General features: G+C 39.3%; 1 protein-coding gene across 1 annotated transcript in view; it reads right to left on the minus strand.

The window, feature by feature from the left end:
• Positions 1 to 2981: 2981 nt before the first annotated feature.
• The window catches only part of LOC136851892 (uncharacterized), a 110595-nt gene continuing 87988 nt past the window's right edge, over positions 2982 to 25588 (minus strand). Inside the window, 4 exon segments of the mRNA XM_067126229.1 lie at positions 2982 to 3185; positions 15861 to 15992; positions 17475 to 17643; positions 22460 to 22611. Coding sequence (XP_066982330.1) covers positions 3027 to 3185; positions 15861 to 15992; positions 17475 to 17643; positions 22460 to 22611 — 612 coding nt within the window. The 3' untranslated portion in view covers positions 2982 to 3026.

A 25588-nucleotide genomic window follows, 5' to 3' on the forward strand; every position in this document is an offset into this window, starting at 1 on the left:
GACGCGTCGTCAGAACGGAACCCCCATAGTAAACCGGAGACTGCCTGTATACACATATACACAAACATACATTTATGTATATATATATATGTATTGTGTATATTATATTATATATATATAATTGTATATATATAAATATATATTTATATGAAAAAAGTTATAAGAAAAGTTATTTATAAAATAACATTTGTATATATAAATACACACACACACACACACACACACACACACCAAGTACCTGGTTATTACACAACTAATCACAGATTTCGAAAATTTACCTCACCTTGAATTTGGGCAGCCCTAAACGAGACTTGCCCGGTCGTGGTCGTGGTTGTGACTCACATGGCTGCGGACGTGACTCTCAAGGCCATGGACAATATTCGCACGGCCATGGAAGTGATTTGGCGCCATTCTAGATGTCCACAAAAAATCTACTGATGTTCTTCGCTTGACAGAGTTGAACAAGGCGGTGATCTGATGGGCGGTTCTTCAATGCGGCATGGCCGTTGACCATCCCATTCTCTTCCCAAACCTTTAGATAAGCGAGGTCATTATTCTGTTCCTGGACACGCCATCCTGAGATGACTTCTACAACCACCCGTGAAACCTGCCGTGATGTCACTTATCGGCCGTAGATCCGTGGCCGCATGAACTAGATTTCTCCCAGGAGGGCGAGAACACAAGAAATGATGAGATTCTGAGGAGCAAGGATGAATGGCCGACTGAACTGAAGTAAACACACATACGTGCGTGACTTCACGGACATTTGATAGAAGACAGTTGTGGGAGCTGGAAAGATGATCCAAGGGCCTCTTGGGAGGATGTGAACAGGGAGGACTTCTGGAATGATGGAGAATAATGCCACAGATTTGTGAACGATGAGGCAACAACATCCTTGGATGGCAACACGTCCGTGGCTGTGGAGAATCTCTCATGTTTGTAATAGGATTGTGGGACTTAGAAGGAAAAGGCTGAACTAAGTTTTCAATACGCTGGATTTCTTAACAGGAGCCTTGTCATCACAGCCCGAGCGAGAGACTCCACGGAAAGAGCAGGAGCAGAAGGCGTCACCTCAGCCATCGCCGTGGTAGAGGCTCTTGGTTCGGGAGCAGGGAGAGCCTTTGAGAAGCGGATGGATGTACCACCCCCTTATCAGTGAGATGGCCGCTAGCTGGAGCGGGAGAACCAAGGCCATGGTCATATGAAGATGAAGGTGAAAAGGAAGCCGATGGAGAGGGAGACCTGTGACGCTTCTTCTCCACAACATGGGTGAACTTTTCTTGAAAAATGTCGACTCTGTCAACCACTGCTTTCATGAGCATCAGATGGGGTGCTAGAAGTCACCATTGCAGAAGGGCTCCAAAGCTCTGCGAGGGATACACTGCTGATGGATTGGGAGAAAAACAACCACCACCACCGAAGGGGGGCATTCCAAAGCTCTGAGAGGGATATGCTGCCGACGAAGCAGGGATAGCAGCGAGACCACTGAAATATTTCCAAAGCTGTGAGAGGGATACATTGCCGACAGATCCAGAGCCATAGGACTATAAAGAGAACGGGTTAGCTGGTACAGCCAAGGCGAGAGCAGCAGGGCTGGCAATTGTTGAAGGTGGGTGACACGAAGTGAGAGGACAGGAAATGGGAAAATAGGCCATCCAAGGTTGGTACTCCTGGCAGGCCTAGTAAAGTCCAGATACCTTCTGCACCTTCAATCCTGAAATAGAAGAAGATGACGTTGCCTCTTTCCCCACGGTGGGGGAGACCTCCCCACCCTGAGAGAGAGCAGGGGTACTCAGACGAAATATCCTGACCCCTCTCCCAAATCTTCCATTCGAAGCTATGAAAGAATGGTAAGGGGTAAAATCTTCCAAGGAAGAAGCAGCAACTGGAGAAAGAAGAATGCATTGAAGGAACCAGGAGGAGACAGAGAAGCCGCCATCGGAGGAGGAGAAAACCTCTTCCAAGATGGCTCCTTCTTCCTCCTCTGATGCTTCCTCTTGGCACAAAACCTCCACTGCTCAGGAGGCCAAGAATGACATTAAGAAAGGGGAAGGAAGCAAGCCATCGACTCCCCCCCCCAAAATAAAAAGACGGAGCAAGAAACAAGACAGGAACCATAGACAGGAATTCCCACTGGTTCTAGAGAGCAGGTTGGGACCAAACGCACTGTCAAAGTTCTTGCGACATCAACCTCCATGTTGAGGGAGAGATGAAAACTTGCTAGGTTTAAGCAAGAAATATCTTCGTATGAACTGAATACAAAACCCTTGCCTGGAAACAAAAAAAGCGCCTTGTCTCCAACTCTCAATCTACACGTTTGAAAGTGCAGTCAAAAATAAAATACATTGTTCACTAAAACAGAATACACAAAACAAACACCATGGAGATAGGTAGTGGGTTGTGTAAATATGCAAAGGTAACAAAGGAGTCTCCCAAACCTTACGCAGACTTCGTAGCAGGTGTTGGGTTGTGTAAATATGCAAAGGTAACAAAGAGTCTCCCAAACCTTACGCAGACTTCGTAGCAAGAATAAGTGAATATATCATTATAGAGACATAGAAAAACATGTTTGAATGTTACAATATATAAATATATGCAAAGTATAAACAATATAAATTCAAACAAAGAGAAAGTTGAATGGCAGGCCAGGGAAAGGAATGCACATCTCATCGAGACGGCAGCCAATAGTAAAATTGCGTAGAACTGAATGTATACAAACTGTGTGGGTTCTTCCACCCCTATCATTGGTAAATGTTACCATAACCAACCTTGCAAAAATTTTACGCCTGGATTTCCAGCTGGCTGAAAGTTAATCCCATATGTAAAGACTGAGGGTTTGTATTCTTGAAAGAACAAAGCAAATTTATTTTATCCTGAGTTGGTGTCCAGCATTATAAGAGTTTGGGAATGTTTTCCCAGTTGTCTGTTTATAAACTACTTTATTATAAAGCTACCAATACAAGGGTTCAAGGGAAACTAAATTTATGGATGAAAATCAAAAATTTAATACATGGAACTCTACAGAATCAAGATCTTTCAGCTTCTTTCCTGTAAATTTTTGTACGCTTTATTTTCTTATTGTCCATGCCTGGATAGTTTCGATACCCTCTGCGTACAGTTTTCTTTCCTGAGAAGACTCCAATATCAACGAAGGGTGGAACCTCAAAGCCAAAACACTTTGCAGTCTGAAACAAAAAAATTGAAATAATTGGAAATTTTTAATGCATCTTTAAATAAAACATGATTCATTTTACTTACGCATTTACTGTACAGGAGGAAGCCTTTTACAGATTCCTCTGCATTCCGAGAGAAAATCCAAAAAAAATTTTTTTCAAGCCCAAAAGCAGACCTCTAAATATTCTTTGAGTATTACTTGAAGTAGTTCGCCCAATGTCATGCAGCTAACTTCAAGGATTACTATATACAGGCAGAAATGCATGACATACCTGTACTTCAGTTCTTTCACTAATTGGCACATTTAAAATGTCTAAAACTGATGCACGCTTTTGGTTGCACTAGATCTGTTTTCCAGCATCTCTATATACTATATATAATGATAATTGACCCATAAATAAAGGCAGTGTATTCTGAGCTATTAACATCATTGTGTGAGAGTTTGTGTGACACTGAAACTGCATAGCAAAAGGCCAAGCTATACTACTTATCAAAACAGGCTAAGATTAAGTCATCAAACAGTTAATAAATTACTAACATTGTACAAGCCTTAAAATGTTGCAAAATCAAAGACATCTGGACTTGAAAGTACAAAATGATGCAAATTAACAAACCAACCAATTGCACTAATGGGAAATTATCCAATAAAATAGTGAACACTGAAATTAGGAAATCATGAAATTGACTGCTTTTGATATGTAAAAATTTTTAAAGTTTAAAAATGCTTACATCTGATCAAAAAACTGATTTCAAAAATTATTTTCCAGGTTTTTTAAATACATTATACGGGATTTGCAAAACCATTTTTACAAACCAACCAATTGCATTTATGGGGAAGTTACCTACTAAAATAGTGAACAATGAAATTAATTGTTTTAAATACATTGTATGAGATCTGCAAACCATTTTTCAGACTATTTCTATTGTTTATATTCTATGCACAATAGTAAGGTATGGGAGTCGCCTGATGAAAAAAAAAAAATAGCTGAAGAAAGAATTCCCTTGTTGATGGCTTGATTTGTACTTTACCCTAGATAAAAATTAACATTGATAAAAATAAGCGTTTCATTACCAACGTTAGGACAACTTGTGTTTAAATGTAAAACTTGAAACTGGCAAACACTAACACTACTTAAAATATTTTATTATTATAAGCAACTGACAAAAGAAAAACAATAACTGAAATTACAAAAATATTCCCCCCAAGCAGGTGTGTGTGTGTATTTTAAGCTAAATATTTCTCTGAAGTTTGTTCAGCTTCACCTACTCCAATCTACCCTCAATATTAACAGCTTGTCCTTTGGTAATAAAATGCCTATTCCTTTTGCTGTTTACTGTTCATCACTGCCCTCCACAATTTATTTTTTGTGAACATAAGCAAAATGCATGTTAAAAACTTTTATCAATACAATTTTGTGTGAATTGTAACCAAGTGTTTTGAACATACATTATCAATACAATTTTTTTGTGTGAATTGTAACCAAGTGTTTTGACATGGTTTTGCGAGTTGAATGCACATCTGTTGTTCATCACCCCAATCTTTTTTCTTTTTTTTTTTTGTCAATGTTAATAATCTTAAAGTACCAGTATTTTCATGTACCATATCATGGTATTTTGTAGTAAAAAGCTTATACAGTAATATGAATTTGATGACTTGTGTGAATTGTATCTCTTGGTTTGATTCAGTTCATTCAGAAGTAACAGGATGCCTATTTCTTCTTGCTGAATTTATATAAGTGGATATAAATAGATCCAATACCCTATAAAAGTATTTAATACTTTGATGTGAAGTTAGAGCCAAATGTCTGAATGTGAAATATAGCCAAGCTCTGGCTGCCTAGACAACCAGGACTCACACTGAACACATTATAAGAAATGTGTTTTTTGGGGGGATAGCTGATCACAAACATTATTACCTGGAATTTTACTAATCCAGGAATCCTCTGGTCCCAATATTGTAAAATTTGTGAAGTCTACTGGTATAATACAAAATATGCTTTGTATGCATGTTATATACTCAATATAAAGGTCAAATAAGAACTCTGTGATATGTCTTGGATTCCACCAAATGGGGTGCAGGATGAGACACAATGTTAATGTTGTACAATGCAACAGTACTATCAATTATAAATTATAGCTGTCCAATTTATTCAACTGCCTCAGAAACAACTCTAAAATCTCTAGAAGCTTCACATTACGATGGAGTGCGAATATGTACAGGAGCCTTCCACTCATCTCCAACTGTCTCTATCCTAGCAGAAGCGGGCCAACTGCCTCTAAAATATTACAGAGATCTAATTACTTGAAGAAGAGGCTTATCCCTTCAAGCAGGCATATCTCCTGTATCAAATAAATTTCTCAATCAAAATACAAATAACCCAAATCATAACTCATTTACTAAAAAAACTAATCATCTATTGAATTTACATAACATGATACCCAAATTTACCCAAGAAATAAATCTGATCACACCATGGACACTAAAAAGGGCAAAAATATGCATATATCTTTCAAAGAAATATATGTTCAACACACAAATGTACCATCAACATGCCATGGAACATAAGATGGAAAGGTAATCCCTTCATAATCTACACAGATGGATCCAAAAATGAAGCTGGAGTGGGCTCATCAGCCTATTCAAGTGATAAAACTATCCAAATGGGCCTTCCTCTAATATCAGTATTTACAGCTGAATTAACAGCCTTACAATTGGCTCTCAAGATATAACAAAAAAAGGAATTCCTTCTGCACTCCTATTGAGCGACTAAGAACTGCAATTAAAGCAATAGGATCATTTTAATCAAATAATCACTTTGTCCAAAACATCCAACAGGATATTCATCAGTTAATTACAAACGGCCTTCAAGTTCAAATTTGTTGGATCCCAGCCCATGTAGGCATTGAGGGTAACGAGAAAGCTGATAAAGCTGCTAAATTGGCTTGTACAATTCCCCCAACTACTACGAAAGCCCCCATATCAGACTGGCTAGCATCAGTTACACCCTTAATTTATAGGGATTGGCAAAATGATTGGACAAATATACCCCATCAAAGCAAACTAAAACAAATTAAGAACGAAGTTAAAAGTGGCATTCTTCTACCCAAAGGCAAAGAATTAATGAAGTAATTTTAACAAGACTCAGAATAGGACATTCCAGACTACTTTTACATGGTCATCTGATGTCAACTCCATACACAAATCCGATAACTTGTGAAAGATGTAACATCCCAATAACAATCAAACATATCTTGATTGACTGTCCCAGATGGCATCATGAAAGAAATAGTTTACAAAATAAACCAATACAGATATTCTAGCAGAAGGTAATACCTTTTCAATTAATAATATTCTCTTCTTAAAATTAAATTGATAAATAAAATATAATCTCCCCCTTTTTTCCCTCCCTTTCTTTTTCTTTTTTTCTTTCCCTCTTTATTTTTTACTTTAATTTTCCCCCCTTTTTTTTCATTTATTTATTTTATTTATTTAATTACTTAATTTTTTATGTACTCTTTCCCCCCTTCTTTTTCCAGCCCAAGAAGAACCCTAAAAGAGTTCAGAGGTCTGGTTAAACAAATCATTTATAACTAACTACATGAAATCCTTTACAAAGATAATCTACTAATCAGAAGTCAGACACTGATTACAGCAGTATGAAAACATGATTCAAATACCTTGTATGAACTCATCCATGAATGCAGAAAATGCAACACAATCCTAACTAAGGCAATTTGTAAGAATGTCCTAATTTCAAATAAAATGACATTTTTATGATAAAATGAAGTTTCATTATACTTACCAAAACACTGTAAAAGCTTTAATCTCTTAAATTTCAACACGTCCAAGATATATTTTTTCAAACTTTGTTTGGAACGCTGATATAATTGGCGGAGACCCAACCCACCGGATGTTGGTGGGGGTGAAGGAGACTAGCCCAGTAAACAGCTCCAGTTCCAATCTCTGCATACTTAATAAGTGATAGCCTGAGATAACGCCTCCCCCTGCGGGGAGGAGGAGGCCTTAAGTTACGTGGTTTGGTAAGTGTAATGAAACTTCGTTTTATCATAAAAATGTCATTTTCATTACAATGCCTTATCAAAACACTGTAAAAGCTGATTCCACATTTAAGGTGGAAGGGCAGGGGGCAGATATCAGTTGTCCGAAAGGATACACATCATAAGGACAAACTCTAAACATGGGCATCATGTGGATCCTACCAATAAAGGCAGGTGTCTCCTTACCTGGTAGATGTTTTGCAGGGAGGTACTGCTGCTGGTTAGGCTCCACTACCTGCAGAGGCATTGAGCATGCTTGCTGCTAGCTACTCTGCTCCATTGTTCCCCTAGTAGTCAGGGCAGTACACCGCGGACTAAGACAAGGGGTGACTTTCCTTTGCTCTTGCCCTGAGCAATTGGAAAGCAACCAGACTGAAAACAGGCCTCACTGCCTAACCTAAAACTAGTTAAAAACCAAACATCCCCCTTCTCTATACCCTCTATAGCTAAAACTAGATTGGAGGGTACTCCAAGTGAAGTGAACACCCCGCTTCCCTTTAGCTCAGCAACCATAAATCACAGGAAAGGTAGATAAAGAACCTACCCCTAGTGTGTTCCCCTAAGAAGCCAAGCCAGCTACAGATGCGGGACCTAAACGCCAAACAGGTCCTGGTACACAACCGACCTCCCTAAGGTAGTGAGGCGCCAACACTGATTTCGATCTCCAGAAGGTGCTCTGTGCTTGATCTGCGAAAATGACTTATTATGGAAAGCCACTGAAGTTGCTATTGAGCGAACTTTAGATGTGAGACTTGACTGAAATGCGTCCTCTTCATTGATGTGTCTGTGCTAGCCTCTAGAATGAGTTTCATGTGAAAATAAGAAAGTTTTTGGATAAAAAGGTCTGGTTGGGTCTTTCACTAAACACCAGAGGTTAGAGAGTCCTCTGATGTTGGCAGTTCTGGCTAAATGGCCTTGATAGCTCTAACTGGGGCACAAAAAAGCCTCCAATTCTTGAGGGCCAGCCACTTCGGAGAGGTTTTGAACAGTAAAGGATTGAGGCCAAGGATTGGAAGGAGACTCATTCTTGGCCAAAAAAATTCAAGGTGAAAGAACAGACAACATTACCTTGTGAAAAACCCACTTTCTTGTCTATGGCATGTATTTCACTAACTCTCTTTGCCGTTGCTAAGGTAACCAGAAAAAGTTTTCTTAGTGAGGTCTCTAAGAAGTTCTTCCTAAAGGTTCCTGTTTTAGCAGAACATCAACCATCTCAAAACTACATCCAGATTCCAGGCAAGGAAGGCTTTGGAGTCTTAGCTGTGTCTAAGACTTGAGGAGATCAATATGGGAGAATACCAGTTATTGACAGGTCTAACCCTCTGTATAGGAGAAGATGGAGGATAGCATGGCTCTGTATGACCTTTGATGGTTGATGGCATCTTGTTAACTTTCTTGAGATCTCTTAAGTAAATGAAAAAATCAGCAAGTTGAGTTATAGACGTCGAGAAGAAGAGAGGAGAATGCTATTTTTTCACCAGTCCTGAAGACTGTCCACTTGGATTGGTATAATATGCTAGAGGAGTCCCTTCTGCCTGTAGCGCCTCTGCAGTCTTGCTTGAAAAACCTCTGGCTCTGATGAGCTTCTGACAGTCCTGAAGCCTGTCAGAGCGGGTCAGACAATCCCTGGTGGAACTTCATTAGGTGGGGTTGTCTGAGAAGAGACTTCCTTTGAGGTAGAAGCCTTGGGAAGTCTATCAGATCTAGCAGGTCTGGGAACCACTCCTTCCTTGGCCAGAATGGGGCAATAAGGATTAGTTCTACGTTCTGATGGAATTTCATTTTGTTTATCACTTGCCTGATGAGCCCGAAAGGAGGAAAGGCATAAGCAAACAGGTTCGTCAGTCTGAGGGCATGGTGTCCTCAAGTGAGTCAGAGGGTCTGGGTGCGTGAGCAGAACACTGGGAGAGACGATGGTTCTTGGAGGTAGCGAAGGAGTCTATCATGGAGTGCCCCTGTTCCCACAGATTTAGGCACACTTGTGGGTGCAGGGTCACGTCCGTGGGAATCTGGTTCCGGCCGGCTGGAGTTGGTCTGCAGAGCGTTCAGTTTCCTTGCACAAGCCGAGGGAACAAGGCCACCCTGTGCTGTCCGCCCACAGAAGAAGGTCCTATGAAGTCTCAAACAAGGAGGAAGAGCAGTGCCTCCTGTTCCGAATATAAGCTAGAGCCGTAGAGTTGTCGGCGTGAACAGCAACTGCTTGGCTGAGGCGTGGGAAAAATCCTGGAGAGGCCGAGTGAATGGCCAACAGTTCCTTGGCATTGATGTGGAGCTGTTCTGTTAGATTAGAGCCAAACCCTGGCCGATCCTGAAGTTGCTAGATGTGTTCCCCAACCAGCACTGGATGCGATCTGAGAACATCTGCAGAGATGGTTGTCTTGGGAGAAATCTAGACCTCGAAAGTCTTTCGACCATTTCCGCCAAAAGAAGATGTCTCTTGGCGTGGGGAATGTTGACGTGGAGTCAGTTGAGTTCTTCTGTCCCAGAGCTGTTCAGGAAGGCCTGCAAGGGTCTCATGTGTGAGCGACCTAACTTGTGGTGTACTATTGAGAGTTCCCAGGAGAGCCATCCACTGTTAAGGCGGAGCAATGTCAGGAGGGAGAAACTTCTCCACCGTGGAAGGCAGAAAGAAAACCCTTTTGGGGGGACAGAAAAGCCTGAAAAAGCTAACTGTCCAGAAGTCATCCCCAAATAAGAGATCCTCTGCGAAGGAATTAAGCTCGACTTTTCACGTGTTTATGATCCTAAGGGTTGAGCTAACCTTAGGGTTCTGTCAAAGATCCCTCCATGCAAGCGGTCCCTTGACAATGGCGACCCCAGATGTGGTCGTCAAGGTACAGGAGATCGAACTCCCTCCAGGTGGAATGGCCATTGACCTATCAGGCGAAAACCCTGGTGAATACCGTCACGAGGGCTGTTGATGTTTGGCGAAGCAGAGAGCCGGAACTGGAAAACTTTGTGTCTTAGCAGGCCGAAAGATACCTCCTGGAGTCTTGATGTACTGGAATATTAGAGTAGGCATCTTCCATGTCGGGGTCACCATCAATCCCGAGTTAGAGCCTGAAGAAACGGAGCGGTTCGTTTCCATGGAAAGCAGTTCCGAGTACAGATTGAGCGCTACGTCGAGGACTGGCCTCCAACCCCCTGATGACTTGGGGACTACAAACAGGCAGTTGTAGAATCCTGGGGTTGACACGCCCTGTACTTCTCCGATGACTGTTTTCCTTAAGAGAGACTGAACTTCTGTCTCTAGGGCCGAAAACTTGACTGAGCCTCTTGAGTATGCTGTCGGAAATGGGAGAAGTGGGAGAGGAGGAGGTTGGGCCCGACGGAGGCGGTAGCCCTGGCTGGAGCACTTGAATCACCCACTGATCTGCACCTCTGTCTCTCCATTCTCCCAAAGAGACTGAGTCTGGCCCCCCACCGGCACATGGAGGTTCCTACTTACTGTGGGCTGAGCCTTGGGGTTTAGGAGAACTTGTGACCTCTGAAGTTGGACGGGGCCTTGAGTAAGGTTTGGAGTCTTGCGTTCACAAGCAGGATGTCTGGTAAGAGGAGGCATGCATCTTGGTGAAGAGGCGGGAGCAGGCCTGGGTTTGGCAGAGGAACATAGACAGGATGAAAATGCGATGTGCGATCTTCTTATCCACATGCCTGAAAGGACGTCTTTCACTATCGATTTTGGGAAAAGGCCTTCCCTTGTCAAAGTCACGGGCGGATCAAGAGGCGGCCAGCACGTAAAGAAGTCACAGCCTTAGATAAGAGAAAGAGCACCAAGTCTCCCTCACCGTCCAGAGTGGCCATGGCGAAGGGAGGAGGATTAAGCCTGCCACATCATGGATAGCAACGTCGGTGCAGGTAAGGAATTCTGTGATTCTCTCCCAGAGCGTCTTCTGCAATGGCCTGCTCAACGTTTTGTAGCTCATTGACCAATCGAGAAAATGACAATCTCTAGGAGCTGTGAGGTTTTTGGAAGAGTGTTCTACATCCAGTGCAGAAAAGAAAGTCTTGGCAGCTAGAAATGCGTCTTGGAAGGGTCCACAAGGGGCAAAGTCCTTGTGCTGGGATTGAGCCTAGTGAAGGAGAAGTTCCTGTGCTGTAATAATTTTGCCTCCTTTCCGACACCTTTGAAGGAGGGTAGGCAAAAGACTGCTTTACCAGAGGATCTCTTAGCTTCCAACCAAGCCTCTACCTCCTTCAAGGCTTTCTTGGAGGTGGTGGAAGTACCAATTTGGGAAGGGAAGTGTTAGAACACTGCTTTTCCCAGTAACAGCGTGGAATTGGGGAAGCGGGGCTGTGGGCTGAAAATGTTGAAGTGCGACTGCAGCAGAAAGTTAAGCAGAGAAGCGTAATGAGAAGGCACTGAGTCAACAGGACCTTCCTCTTCACCAGAAAGAATCAGTTCCATGCCAAGAACGTCCAGGAGTTGAGGAAGAACAACTTCTTGGTCGCCAGGAATACAAAGCACTTTGCGGACTACCTTTTCTAGCTTCTCTTCCAGCAGACTAGGTTCCTGGAAAGGTGAGGATGAAGCCAAAGGAGCAGACACTTCCTGTGTAGGAGGAGGAGGAAGAGGCACGGGAACTTGAGGCAGATCCTTCTGGAGAGGGCTGGAAACCTTGAATGACTTGGGATGAAGCAGGAGGGCGTCTGAAATGCATCTTCTTGATCAGAATCCCATGCTGAGTAACCAGGTGTAGGGCTAGTTGTCCTTTTCTTACAGAGTTTAGGGTCCCTAGGGCAGGAATTATCAGAAGATTGCCTCTTTAAGGGTTGAGAGGCATGATCCCACTTGCGATGACGAGGAGGGGGAGGATCTGAAGAGCTGGAAGATGAAGAGACTGAAGATGAACTGCTGCTACTCTCATCTGAAGAACTTACCTTGGGGAGTGGCGTTTGAGAGAGCCCGAGCGTCTTGAGCGGAATTCTGGGACCGCGATCCTGTGGCGTCGATGATGTTGAGAAGAGCGGCGAGTGATGGAGAAGCACTCTGCGAACTAAGCGGCGTCTCACATTTCTTGGCTTATTGCGACATTCACTTTCGCGACTCTTGAAGCGCTTTTCAGTAACTGGCCGAGGAAGGTCAAAGCTTCGTCTTCGACGTACAGGACTAAGAGCTTATTGGTGCCTTGAAGGGCCGAGCCTGCTAGTGGAGGCAGGAATTTCTAAGCTTTTTCGCCCAGCGCCGGACTGTCTTCACAGCCTCAGAGGGCAATGGCGGGACGGCTGCCTTTGCTCAAAAGAGTCAGAAAAACGAGCAGACTCGCCTGAAACACGATCACGAACAACACCACTGTTATCACCAAGACTGACGTCATCACCAACACTAACGCCCGGACTATGGTGCGAACGCACTAAACTTAAGACAGAATCCATGAAAACGTTCATTTGTGCTTCCATTTGAGTTCTGAAAAGATTAAATTCTGATTTATCAGCCTCGAGGCTGGGCTTGGCTTTAGGGAAAACATACTGGGAAGCTGGTGAAGAAGAGGGGAGAATAGGAGGAGGGGAAAGAGCAGCGGTAGAGGAGGGAGGAGGGGTGGAGGAAGAAACAGCCAGTAAAGGGGATGACGCTGATGCCACCCGTGAAAAAGTTAGCCTAGCTTCCTTACGCTTAAAAGCCTTCCTATCCCTATCCTTAACCAGCTTTACCTGATGGGAAATGTACGTGTGCCAAAACTCCTGACCCCATTCAAGACACTCACTGCATGTGTTCTCCTGGTAACACTCCTGACCCCTACAGGCCGTACACAAAGAGTGACGGTCGTACTTAAGTTTAACAAGTTTAGAAGAGCACAAATTCCCTGCGCAAACTCTAGATCCACAGAAGCTGGAATCCGACATAGCTACCTATTTCACAGAGCTAAGCTAGCTAGGTTAAACAAGAAACTGAGTACTTCACCAAAAAGAGATGCCAGAAAGAAGTGCATCGAGAGCTGAAGTGAATCCAAACAGTTTGAACCGAACGGACGCACGAGATGCGTTCACAACACGCCCGAGATTGAAACTGGAGCTGTTTACTGGGCTAGTCTCCTTCCACTCCCCCCACCGACATCCAGTGGGGTTGGGTCTCCCACCAATTATATCAGCGTTCCAAACAAAGTTGGAAAAAATATATCTCGGACGTTGTCGAAATTTAGAGATTAAAGCTTTTACAGTGTTTTGGTAAGGCATTATAATGAAATTGCAAGAATATCCTAATTTCAACCATCAGTGAAAGAAATGATTTCAAGTACACCTGTCACCATCTTCCACAGCCCTATGTATCCTCTACCTAAACCAAAGTTGTGGCATTTTCTTTGGAGTATCTAGGCAAACCAATATGAAACGTAACACATGCCTAGCCAATCTCACTGGATCCATGGTGCCAAGCTTAATCATCCTTGGTGCACTTTTCTTAAATTTCATACATCCATCTGCCCTGCCAATAATCCTGTCATAAAATTTCATACATCCATTTAACCTGCTAATAAGTGCTGCTGTATGTCCTACAACCACTATGCATGATTTTTTATATGCCTCTCACTGATCATCAGTATAAATGCAATTTCATCTTCCCTCATTTCTGTAGTGTGATACCTCATATTTTGTCATTTGCTTTTGTTACTTTTCAGAAGGCAAGAGTCCAGCGCATTGCTGGCATTACTTGTATGTAATCTGCTACCCATTCTGTTTGCTTCTGTCGCTGTGCTTTTATAGTTTTTCTTACTATCCATGCAACTTTCAGTTATTTGAGTGCATTTCATTAGTCTGTGATGTCTGCAGAGCTTGGTGGTAGGTGTTGGGGACTCCCTTATTAGATCTGTTAACCACATCGTTGAATATCAGGCTTCCACCATACTCCAATGCATCTGGACCCAGTAGCTGGGCAGTGGATGACATACTCCAGCCTATGGATGGTCTAGTAGTCAAAATGTTTCCCGAGTTCAGACTACCGAGTTAGGTTCTAGGTAAGTTTCAGGTATCAGCGAACTCATGGACAACTCTAATTGCTCCCTTTTGGGGTGACAGGAATGGTTTCCTGAACTTCTGGAACTCTGCAGACAATTCCAGGCCTCCATCTCCACCTTCTTGCAAATGTCTCCTGAAGCAGCCTCACTACCAATAGTTTCACCCTCACCCATAAGTGCCAAACTTTTACACATGAAGGTTGCCTAGGTTGGTCTGAGAGAGATGCTTGTTAAATATGGTTGTGGATGCTATTATTATCCCCTGGAGATTCTTTACCAGAAGTCGGCTAGTTTTGTGGCTTGGAGAGATGACCATGATTCGTCCCCTTTAACCCTTACTCCAGTCCCAGCAAACGTCTTTGTTCACCTGATGCTTTCTCTTGGCTATTAAAATTTTGCACAGCTTGGGCTAGGGGTATGACCCTTCTCATCACTCTGCCAAAGTCATTCTGTGTGTTTTGGTCAAGCCTCCATATTGGGACTTTACCTTGGTGCTGTGTAGTCTTTTTAAGCCTCCTTATGAGCAACAGTTGGACGCCCCATCTTGATTGCCTTGGGCTTCTTTGGGTTTGTTGGTGAGCTCCATGCCCTTCAGGTGAAGTATCACATTTCAGTTGCTGGTCTTCGGTTGGTCTCTTGCTTGCTCTAAATTTTGTAGGCAACACTCAATCCTAATCTTTGCATTGTTCCTGCACATTAGCCATCAGCTCATGTCTGAAAGCTATTTGCCACTGGCTACATGTCATTTCATGAGTTTGAGCCCTTTTTTTCTCTCTGCCCTACAATATAATTTGGAGCTCTTTACCACTAAAGTGGGGGAACCTGGCTTTGTCAAGACATCTTCAAATAAAATTTTACCTTTGTGGTGTATAATAAAACTTGATGTGTACTCACTGGGACTTTCCATCACTGCAGTTCATGTGTTTTCCATAGGGACTCTTGTGTGTGGCGAGTGTAATTCACTCAATTCATCTTGCAGTAAAAAATCCTTTACTTATGGAAGCGTCCATTTTTCAGCAACTGGACTTCTTGTTGCTACACCTTTATCTTTGGCTCACCTGCTTTGTCCTCCCTCTTAAATTGTGATTCAGGCTATTTATGGTAAATGGGTTTGTAATTACAATTGTTTTAGCAACACAACATGTTTTCATAAAACTCATGATTAAACCATTGGTGCTTTCCTCTACCCCTTCCCCTCTCCACATGGAGAGTGGCACCGATGAGTGAATAAGCATGGCATCATGGAGCTGATGGAGTTAGTTAGGCAAGCACTGTTGAATTTTTCACAGCAATGTTTCAAATATTTGCACCTAGGTGGGTTACATACAGTTAAAGCTATTTATGGTTGCCTGGTTTGTTTAAAAATTGCTTTATTTTAACCATGGTTTGTATAAATACTTGTTTTATTGTAGAACTACAGTATTTGTGAAACTTCACATCTTAAGAGGACTGATTACAGTTACAGTGAAAGTTGTGTACCAGAACATCAAGGTCTAATAAATGTTGCTTTATTAACCTGATTTTGGTTCACACTTCTGGCCTTGACCTTCGTGTGAATGCTGATTTGATCAATTTTGAAGGCCAATCCTTTCTGTCTGTGCTAAATCCCCAGCACATTCAGAGCCATACCTTCTAGGGGAATTCCTTAATGAAAATACATCTTGTACCATGCCTTACCTTCTTTAAATCAAGAGTCTCAATGTTAAAGATGTCCTTATGTTGATGGGAGTCATAAGCCCGAACATACCCCTTAAAGGCCTCTTTGGCACTTGCGTTGAGGAAGTAATTCTTGCTCATAAGTTTCTCCAGCTGAAAGAAGACAATTCTCTCAATTTCACATAATATATACTACTTGTCAAGAAACTAAACATTTGTTATTCTTCAACATCTTAAGTACTAGTGCCATGAATACCTTTGGTGATAGAAATTCATTTCTCGCTATAATGTGGTTCGGATTCCACAATAAGCTGTAGGTCCCATTGCTAAGTAACCAATTGGTTCTTAGCCAGGTAAGTCTAATCCTTCGGGCCAGCCCTAGGAGAGCTGTTAATCAGCTCAGTGGTCTGGTAAAACTAAGTTATACTTAACTTTTCTAGAAAGACAGTTTGGAAGAACAGTCACTTACATAGATATGGATAGATGCACACATTTCTCCTTTACTATGATGCAAATTAAAGATGCATAATTTATTGTTACATTATCACTTCAACTTATCAGATGTCTACCTATCAGCTACAATTTTACTTTCTTTTTAGTTAGGCTACTTTTTAGGCATGAATTCTGCAAGTAAATTGTTTAACTAACATAAAGTGTAAACATACAGATTTATTAGACTAAAAATAATTGTTTAACAAAGTGTAAATATACAGATTTGTTAGGCTAAAATTTACAGATTTGTTAGGCTAAAATTATCTGAAAATGCTGTTGACAGTAGAAAACCTTGATGTTCAAAAGTAGACTGTACTACAGGGAAAGGAACCCCTTGCCCTGTATAAAGTAATGACAGCACTATTATAATTTTGGGTAAGTAAAGCAGTCTAATCAATAAGACTTTATAATTTTAAAGACAATTATCAGGAAACTATTAGCATTTACCCATTAACTAAATTTAACTAGCACACATTATGCAGAGGTAATGTCATATATTAGTGATATGTTAGTCTCTAAAGATTAAAGCCTACAATTAATTTGTTTAAATACTGGATCAGCTAGAAAAACTAATCTTTTTATGGAAAAATTTCCAAATAAATATCAAAATCTCCCTAGAGACTTGTACTACTTCAAATACTAGTAAGTGAAATAAGGTGCACAAAATATCCATGCACAGAAGCTACATATCTCATGATGAAATGAATCTGGCACATTAAAATTTATTTTTTCGTCTTTAACATCCAAAATCAACAAAGGGTGCCATAAACTACTTCGTCTCTTTTCATAATCTGTTTTATTTACATTTGCATAATGATGCACAGTAACTACTGTGTAAAAGTTATCCAGTTTTTAATAGGGCAGCTCAATTTTGAGAAATGATTATGCAATATTCTTTGAAATTCTTTGTTTTAACAAATAGTTACTATACAGGCAGTCCCCGGTTATCGGCAATACGGTTTTACTGCGTTTGTCTAGTGAAGACGATGACTGGATTTTTGGCGCAAATATGCACCGATCTCCAGTTATCGGTGCTATTATCACCGTTTTTCCATTATCATCACACCGTCAGGAATGGAAACCCCACCGATAACTGAGGACTGCCTGTAATAGTTTTAGCCACATGAAAACTGGGAAGAATACCTGGGGCTGAATGTTTGCAACTTTGCTCCAAGTAATGTCCATACAATCTACACTGACTTTGTGGGCCTTGAGGTATGTGATGAATCCAATTTCTTCCTCTCTAATAAAAAGAAGAGCATTACCTCTGCCACCAGCACGAGCAGTTCTTCCAACACGATGAATGTATTCCCTGAAATAAAAAATTAGGATTTTTTTTTAATATGGTTTCCATATGGTGACTTGACAATTTATTTTTTAATATAATTACTGATCCACACCTCAACTTCATAGGATAATGGACCCTTCATAAGAAAGCAAATAACTTCACAAAAGGTAAAGCAATTGCATACAGTACTACCTTACTGTCAAGGCAATGTTTAAGTCAAGAGTAAAGACTATAAAAAAAATACACTCAATTAATTGCTTTCCAAAAAACAAAATAGAATATGTCTTCAGTCACAAAAAATTACAATATTTCTGTTGATAATCAATTGAAAACCTGCAAAGGAAATTAAGTAGCCTGTAGCACTTACCATACAAAAAAGTAGCCTACAACACATTTTACGGCGTTCTTATACAAGGATTATTGTTAACCCTTAAGGGGATCGGCCGGTTTCCCACTTTTTTAATGACAGGTTGTTGATATATAGGGGGTTTGTTTAAGGACATTATGTGGAACTTCTGGGGAAAAAATTTTTGGTCAGTGACCTTAGGTTTTGTGACGCCAGAGCGATTTTCGGCCAAAATTGGCCATTTTCAAAATGCATCTTCTCCTTTGCTTTTAGTTTTTAAGGGATGGGATTTGAACCACGTATAAAACACATATGAACCTTCAATAAAATGCCAGGGATTTTTGATTTTTCAATTCTTCTTCGAGATGAATTTTTTTTCTTTTTTATGAAATTTTCCCCGGAAAAATTACAGAAAAAAATTACCAAAAATCAGCAACTCATAATATTTAAAATCCCCGGCATTTTATTAATCTACCGTGTTTCCCCATGTAAAATTTCATTTAGATTGGTCCAATACTAAGGGAGGAGATGCATTTTAAAGGCGAAAAACTTATGTTTTGAGAAACGGGCCTTCAAAGTTTTAGTTACATAAAAAAAGTAAAATGGACTTCAAAGACTGTGTTACAATTAATTCTATGGTTTTAATTTTTATTTTTGGGTATTAATTAATGCAAAATGATTATAAATAAGAATATTAATTGATTATTTATGTGGCTAAGACACATTCTTATAAATTTTAGGTTCCTGGTCCCCCCCCTGTCTGATCTTAGTTGCCTACACTTTTTTATTAGTGTCTCAAATCCATCCCTTGCCAAATGGATCCTGGGAATTACTTTACATTAACAATTAGGGATTCGTGATTCAAGTAGTTCATCAAGTCTTGCTTCACTTATTATGATCATTTTATTTTCAGGATCGTCTATAATATCAGCCTTCGAGCTACTGCTTTCTTCTTCTAACATATCTTTGCCCTTTGGTAGTGACGAACAAATAAAGAGGTGTTTAGGGGTGGATGTGGTTGGTCTCTGGTCAGCAGAGATTGCTGCCTGCGCCGTTTGATGGGCGACAGCTCTCTCTCTCTCTCCGTCGCTCCATTCCCCTCTATGGCACTAATTTCTTGAACTCTTTCTTCTACTTCTCGCCTGGACTTTTCCACTTGGCTTTTCTGCATTCTAGAAGCATGAAGTGAACTCTTGGACCTTTTAGGCATGGTGAAAAACAAAAACACCGCAGAAAATACAGAGTTCAGTCAAGGCTAGCGAGCATGAAAAACGTGTCCTTCTAGCTTGGAAGTTTATAGGCAACTCTCGGCCACAGTCGACGTCATGGTATGACGTGTGCGTTGTCATGTTTAAGGTGCCGAGTAGGATATTATTGACATTATACATTTCATTTTAAAGGAAGTTTTCGTAATATATATCGCAAAAACTATACCAGACTAAATCATCTGCGCTACTGGTGTTTTATGGGTATATAGTTTTTGTTACATTTAGCCTAACTAGAGAAATACGGCAAATTTTAGCATAATATTTCGTGGACACATTCTTGAACCCTATACGAAGCCATAGAATTTTTTTCAGCAAATCGAATTTTTTAAAGATTTTTTGGGTTTTTTAGGCGGCCGATCCCCTTAAACACTGACTGGACGTATCGTACGTCGACTAAAATTGTCTGTCAGGTGCCGAGTGGACGTACGGTACGTCGACTACAAAAAGTTTTTTAAATGTTCACTTAAAAATAGTTATAGGCCTAGTTTGTGAAAGATTTTAAATCACGCGCCTTGAGGGATGCTGGGAGTTCACGGATCACGCTGTTGTTTTGTTTACAAGTGTTACCTAGCCACGCATGCGCGAATTTCTTTCTTCTCGCACTACAGAGCATCGGCGACACATCTCAGAAATTCTTTCGTCACTTTGTCGTAATTTTTGCACCTTTTTATATTAGCCGTTACATTAAGTTTTATATATGAAAATGTGTGCAATTTCATGTAGAATACAACAAAAAACAATTCATGGTTGTAGCTTTTATAAGTTTTGAAATATTTTCATATAAATCATGATAAAGTGCCAAAATTTCTACCTTCGGTCAACTATGACTCGACCGAAATGGTCGAAAAACGCAATTGTAAGCTAAAACTCTTACATTGTAGTAATATTCAATCATTTACCTTCATTTTGCAACAAATTGGAAGTCTCTAGCAAAATATTTTGATTTATGGTGAAGTTTTGAAAAAAACTTTTTCCTTACGTCTGCGCGGTAACTCGGCCGAAAATCTCAGAAATTCTTTCGTCACTTTGTCGTAATTTTTGCACTGTTTTATATTAGCCATTACATAAAGTTTTATATATGAAAATGTGCGCAATTTCATGTAAAATACAACAAAAAAAATCCATGGTTGTAGCTTTTATCAGTTTTGAAATATTTTCATATAAATCAAGATGTGCCAAAATTTCAACCTTTGGTCAACTTTGACTCAACCGAATGGTCGAAAAACACAATTGTATGCTAAAACTTACATTGTAGTAATATTAAATCATTTACCTTCATTTTGCAACAAATAGGAAGTCTCCAGCACAATATTTCGATTTATGTTGAATTTTTGAAAAAGACTTTTACCTTACGTCCGCGTGCGGTAACTCGGCCGAAAATCTCAGAAATTCTTTCGTCACTTTGTCGTAATGTTTGCACTGTTTTATATTAGCCGTTACATAAAGTTTTACATATGAAAATGTGTGCAATTTCATGTAGAATAGAACAAAAAATAACTCATGGTTGTAGTTTTTAACAGTTTTGAAATATTTTCATATAAATCACGATAAGTGCCAAAATTTCAACCTTCGGTCAACTTTGATTCGGCCAAAATGGTCCAAAAACGCAATTGTAAGCTAAAACTCTTACATTCTACTAACATTCAATCATTTACCTTCATTTTGCAACAAACAGGAAGTCTCTAGCACAATATTTCGATTTATGGTGAATTTTTTAAAAAACTTTTTCCTTACCTCCGCGTGCGGTAACTCGGCTGAAAATCTCAGAATTTCTTTAGTCACCTTGTCGTAATTTTCGCACCGTTTTATATTAGGCCTTACATAAAGTGTTATACATGAAAATGTGCGCAATATCATGTAGAATACGACAAAAAATAACTCTTGGTTGTAGCTTTCATCAGTTTTGAAATATTTTCATATAAATCACGATAAATAGAAAAAATTCAACCTTCGGTCAACTTTAACTCGACCGAAATGGTCGAAAACTACAATTGTAAGCTAAAACACTTACAGTCTAGTAATATTCAATCAATTAACTTCATTTTGCAACAAACGGGAAGTTTCTAGCACAATATTTCAATTTATGGTGAATTTTAGAAAAAACTTAGTTTTTACGTCCGTGCGTTATGAATTCATGCATCATTTTGTGATATTTTCTCTGTGTTGCTTTGATCGTTTTACAATTTGTTATATACCAAAATCATCGCAATTTAGTGTACAATACAACGAAAAAAAATAACACATTAGCTTTAACCGTTTTGCTCACAGCGTGATTTGTATACAATTATATATGAAATTTTTTTTTTGCACTGTCATATATTCCAATATTTATATATGATAATGATATTTTTTTTCATTTCTGATGGTTGCATACTAAACTTCAGGCAATGACAAAAAAAGGAGCCAAAAATGAACTCTTAATCTTAAAAACTAAGTGTGCTGTGATTTAAAAAAAAAAAAAAAATTTTTTCTGCTTCAGCACTAACTCCCGAACGCCGCCGGCATACGACAGACACTTTTGTAAATAGAGGCTCGGCGTTTAAGGGTTAATGTGGTAACAACTAGCTCTATTTTCAAATTTCATAAGTACTGATTCATAATGATGGTGAAGGCTGGTTTTCATGTGAAACAACTAGATATAATGGGCAGGACATGCAAACAACCATTTCCTGTTAGCATACTGGTACTTAACAAGAAGGGCTTAAACATAAACTTTACAGCAACTGGGACAGCACTGGAAGGATAGATAGATTTGTAATTGTTGCAGTCAAAAGAGAAAAATACAAATATACTGAGCTTGCCTCAAATTTATAAGATAAATGGGAGAGATTTCTGATTTTCTCCATTCACATAATTACTTTCTTGAATGTCTCTTGAATAGAAAGCACAACAAACTTGTGAGAAGTGAATCAGTATGACATTGTCCCCATCATCACAACATGAGCATTTTTATGTCTGCTTTTCCAGAATGCGGAGTAATACCAACAGTTAAAACATTTCTTTATATGATTTCAAAAATACAATCTACAAAAAATGTCAGGATTTGGAAACAACTATGATATTTTGTCAATCTCCATAATTTTCAATTAATCCATTTATAAAATGTTTACAAAACCTGTAATTTAATATAGTACCTAAAATTAAACTTTAATCATAAACCCTCACCAACCCCATCAGAGCTAAATACATTAGCTCAGTGGTCTACCACTTAATAATGACAACTCACTTGGGATCATCTGGAGGATCATACTGAACAATCCAATCAACAGCAGGAATGTCCCATCCACGAGCTGCAACATCGGTGCACAATAGTATACCCGACTCAGCATTACAAAACTGGTAGAAATTAGTAGTGCGCTTTGTCTGCTTTTGCTTACCCTGAAATTTAAATGACACCATCATTACAGATTCATCAATATATATATATATAATTTTTATATTTATATATAAATACATGGTGCAACTGCTTAAGGACTAGCAAACCTTTCAGTAGGGTTTTTGACAAAATGAAGTTTGGAAATGTTTACCATATTTGCCAGCGTATTAGATGCACTTTTTAAATTTTTAATTGTATAAAAAAAATGCCCTGCTTCCAATGCGGCCATATTCAGATGGGAGACCAAGCACCTTAAGCTAAAACATTGAAAAACAAGCCTAATTACTACAGTAAACCGTGTTACTAACAACAAAATATTGAAAACAAGCCGAATTATCAGTTTGTTATCACAAACTTACGAAAAATTGTTTACGATGCATCGGCATAGTCTAAAAGGGAAGCTCACATCATCTCAATGTACCTCCTTCCCAAGCATACATAACCCACACCTGTTATATCTTCCATTATATAAGGACTGTTTTACCTTTAGAAAACCTTTATTTATTCTCTAAATAAAAAAAATATTCATCTGCCTGTCAGCCATTTGTAATGAGTGGATGTACACAAAATCATAGCACTGCCCTAGTAGCCTATTGCAGAAACACATATAAACAACTGTACAGCTGACCTGAGAGAGGGTAAGAGTTTGGGTACAGTTTTCCATAAAGTAACATTGATTGTTTATGGTAAATCTCATGCATAGTCCAAATCGATGGCTGAAAAACAAAAAAGCCACTGTTATAACATCAAATTTAAACTACAATCATACACATTTTCCCTACAAAATCACTTTAAAAGATCTTTCAATAAATGTATAATAAAACATACTAAAATTGTTTTTTCTACAAAATATCCGAGTAAAATAGGCGTGCATCTTATATGCCAGCAAATACGGTAAACAATTTATTAATATTAATTTAAAGAACAGATGAGAAAATATTATTCTGATCAGAACAAAACAGCCCTAAAATATGCTACTAAGGACAACTACATGCAGACTTGTTAACTGCAGAATCAAAGAAAGAGGTTGTTGAAATGCTATCCTGATGGAGGAGTAGAATGGAAAGAAAAGGTACTGTAAATCAAAACAAACACACAAACATTATGTTGACAGGAGAGGATGCTGAGAAAAACAAAGTTTTTAAACCACAAAATAAACCTATCAATCATACAGTACCACAGTTGGTATCTCATACATCCCCACGTTAACAGTCTTTTGTCTACCAGAAAGAAGAGTGATCATTCAGGGATGTTCTACCTAGATACACAAGGAAGAACCCACTAACCTCTTCATTCTTCATGTACTCTCATTGAAAAACAGCTTTGAGGGGCTAAAAGGAGCACATGATTGTGTGACTTAGAGAGAAAAAGTAACTTTTGTTTTCAAATCTGCTTCATTACATTCAAGTAACAACTTACACTTCATGTGAGATGTAGATACTGATAACCTCAGAGAACTACGTCTCCTGATGACATGAATGAAGCATGAGGATGAAGTAGGGGGAAGTAGACAATAATGACTTTCCATATCTTCCAGCACAAGAAAAACTTCCTGCCGCAACTATTGGTCTCACTGAGAAGCCCATAATTTGTGCATAACATTCTCCAAACAAAGGCTGGCACCTTCATGTACCTTCACTTAAGTAATATCCATAAATACAGCATACAGCACTTAACTAGAAATCAAATATATTCAATGGTAATGAACATACAAGGTCAGAAAGCACAAAATGACAAAAAAAATATACCTGAAGAAATTCTTCAATTTGTGCAAGATTAATATGCCCATTAGAAATAAAAAAAATTGCATATGTTCCAAACTGAAAATGTAAGAATTGGTTGAATAAAAAAAAAATTTACTACTGTGCAAAACTCTCAAGTAAAAAGGGAGTACAGAATATCCGAATAATAACAAGTTAGTTTGTATTAAACTATAAGTAAAGCACAGCAGTTTGTAATAAACTGTAAGTAATGAACAGAGGAAAGATACATAATATACAAGGAAAATATCAGGAAGAAGACAGATATATTACTTACCCACAGAGAGAAATCCAACAATAATAACCAAGAGGACAAACTAATATTAGGTAGTGTTAAGACATGCTGAGTAACAGTTCATGGATTTGAAACATCTTCTAATTGGCATATTTCAATGGTGAGAAAACATTTGACAATATCCAAGGGCAGATGTTATAAGAGATACTATGTTGCTATGGTACTCCCACGAAATATGTCAATATAATCTGAGATATCCATGAATTAAATAAATGCAAAGTTGATGGTGAGTGGGTCTTGTCAAGTGAATTTGTATCAATGGGATGCTGCCAGGGAATGTTATATCACCTTTCTGTTTGCCCTTCTCATAAAAAAAAGGACAGCAAAGGTTTAGATTTGACTAACAGTAGGACATGCAGATGATGCTGTTTTGGAAAGCATTACACCACAACATTTACAAAGCTTATTTAAAGGAATCCATCACTGTCTAGAGATGGGATTCAAAATAAATAATAAGGACAAAGTATACACGAATGATGAGAGAACATTAAATGAAGAAAGGATTAATGAAAGTGAATCTTTCAAATATTTCAGAACAGTGATAACCTGTAAAGGTTCCATCAAGTTGGAATTTAGTCCAATAAAGCAGTGGGAAAGCTGAATTAGATTTTGAGAGCAAATACACTGAAAATGCTTAAGAAAAAAGATTGTACATATTTCTAGTGTGGTCTGTAGTGCTATACGGACATTAATCCCAATACAACAAGGGAACTATATCTGCATGACTTTCAGTCTAAGAATAAAGCTTTAGGAAGATTATAGGGAGTTCACTTGCCAGATAAAGTTAGAAATGATACAATGAGGAAAATTACAGAAATTCCATAAGTACAGATAATGATGAATGGGAGAAGAGGATGGCGTGGAGATGTCCTTCATTAACTTATAGAATAGTATGATAGTGTCAGCTGGGCTTGTGTGGAGACC

The sequence above is a fragment of the Macrobrachium rosenbergii genome, chromosome 24 (assembly GCF_040412425.1).
Source record: "Macrobrachium rosenbergii isolate ZJJX-2024 chromosome 24, ASM4041242v1, whole genome shotgun sequence".
NCBI lineage: Eukaryota > Metazoa > Arthropoda > Malacostraca > Decapoda > Palaemonidae > Macrobrachium > Macrobrachium rosenbergii.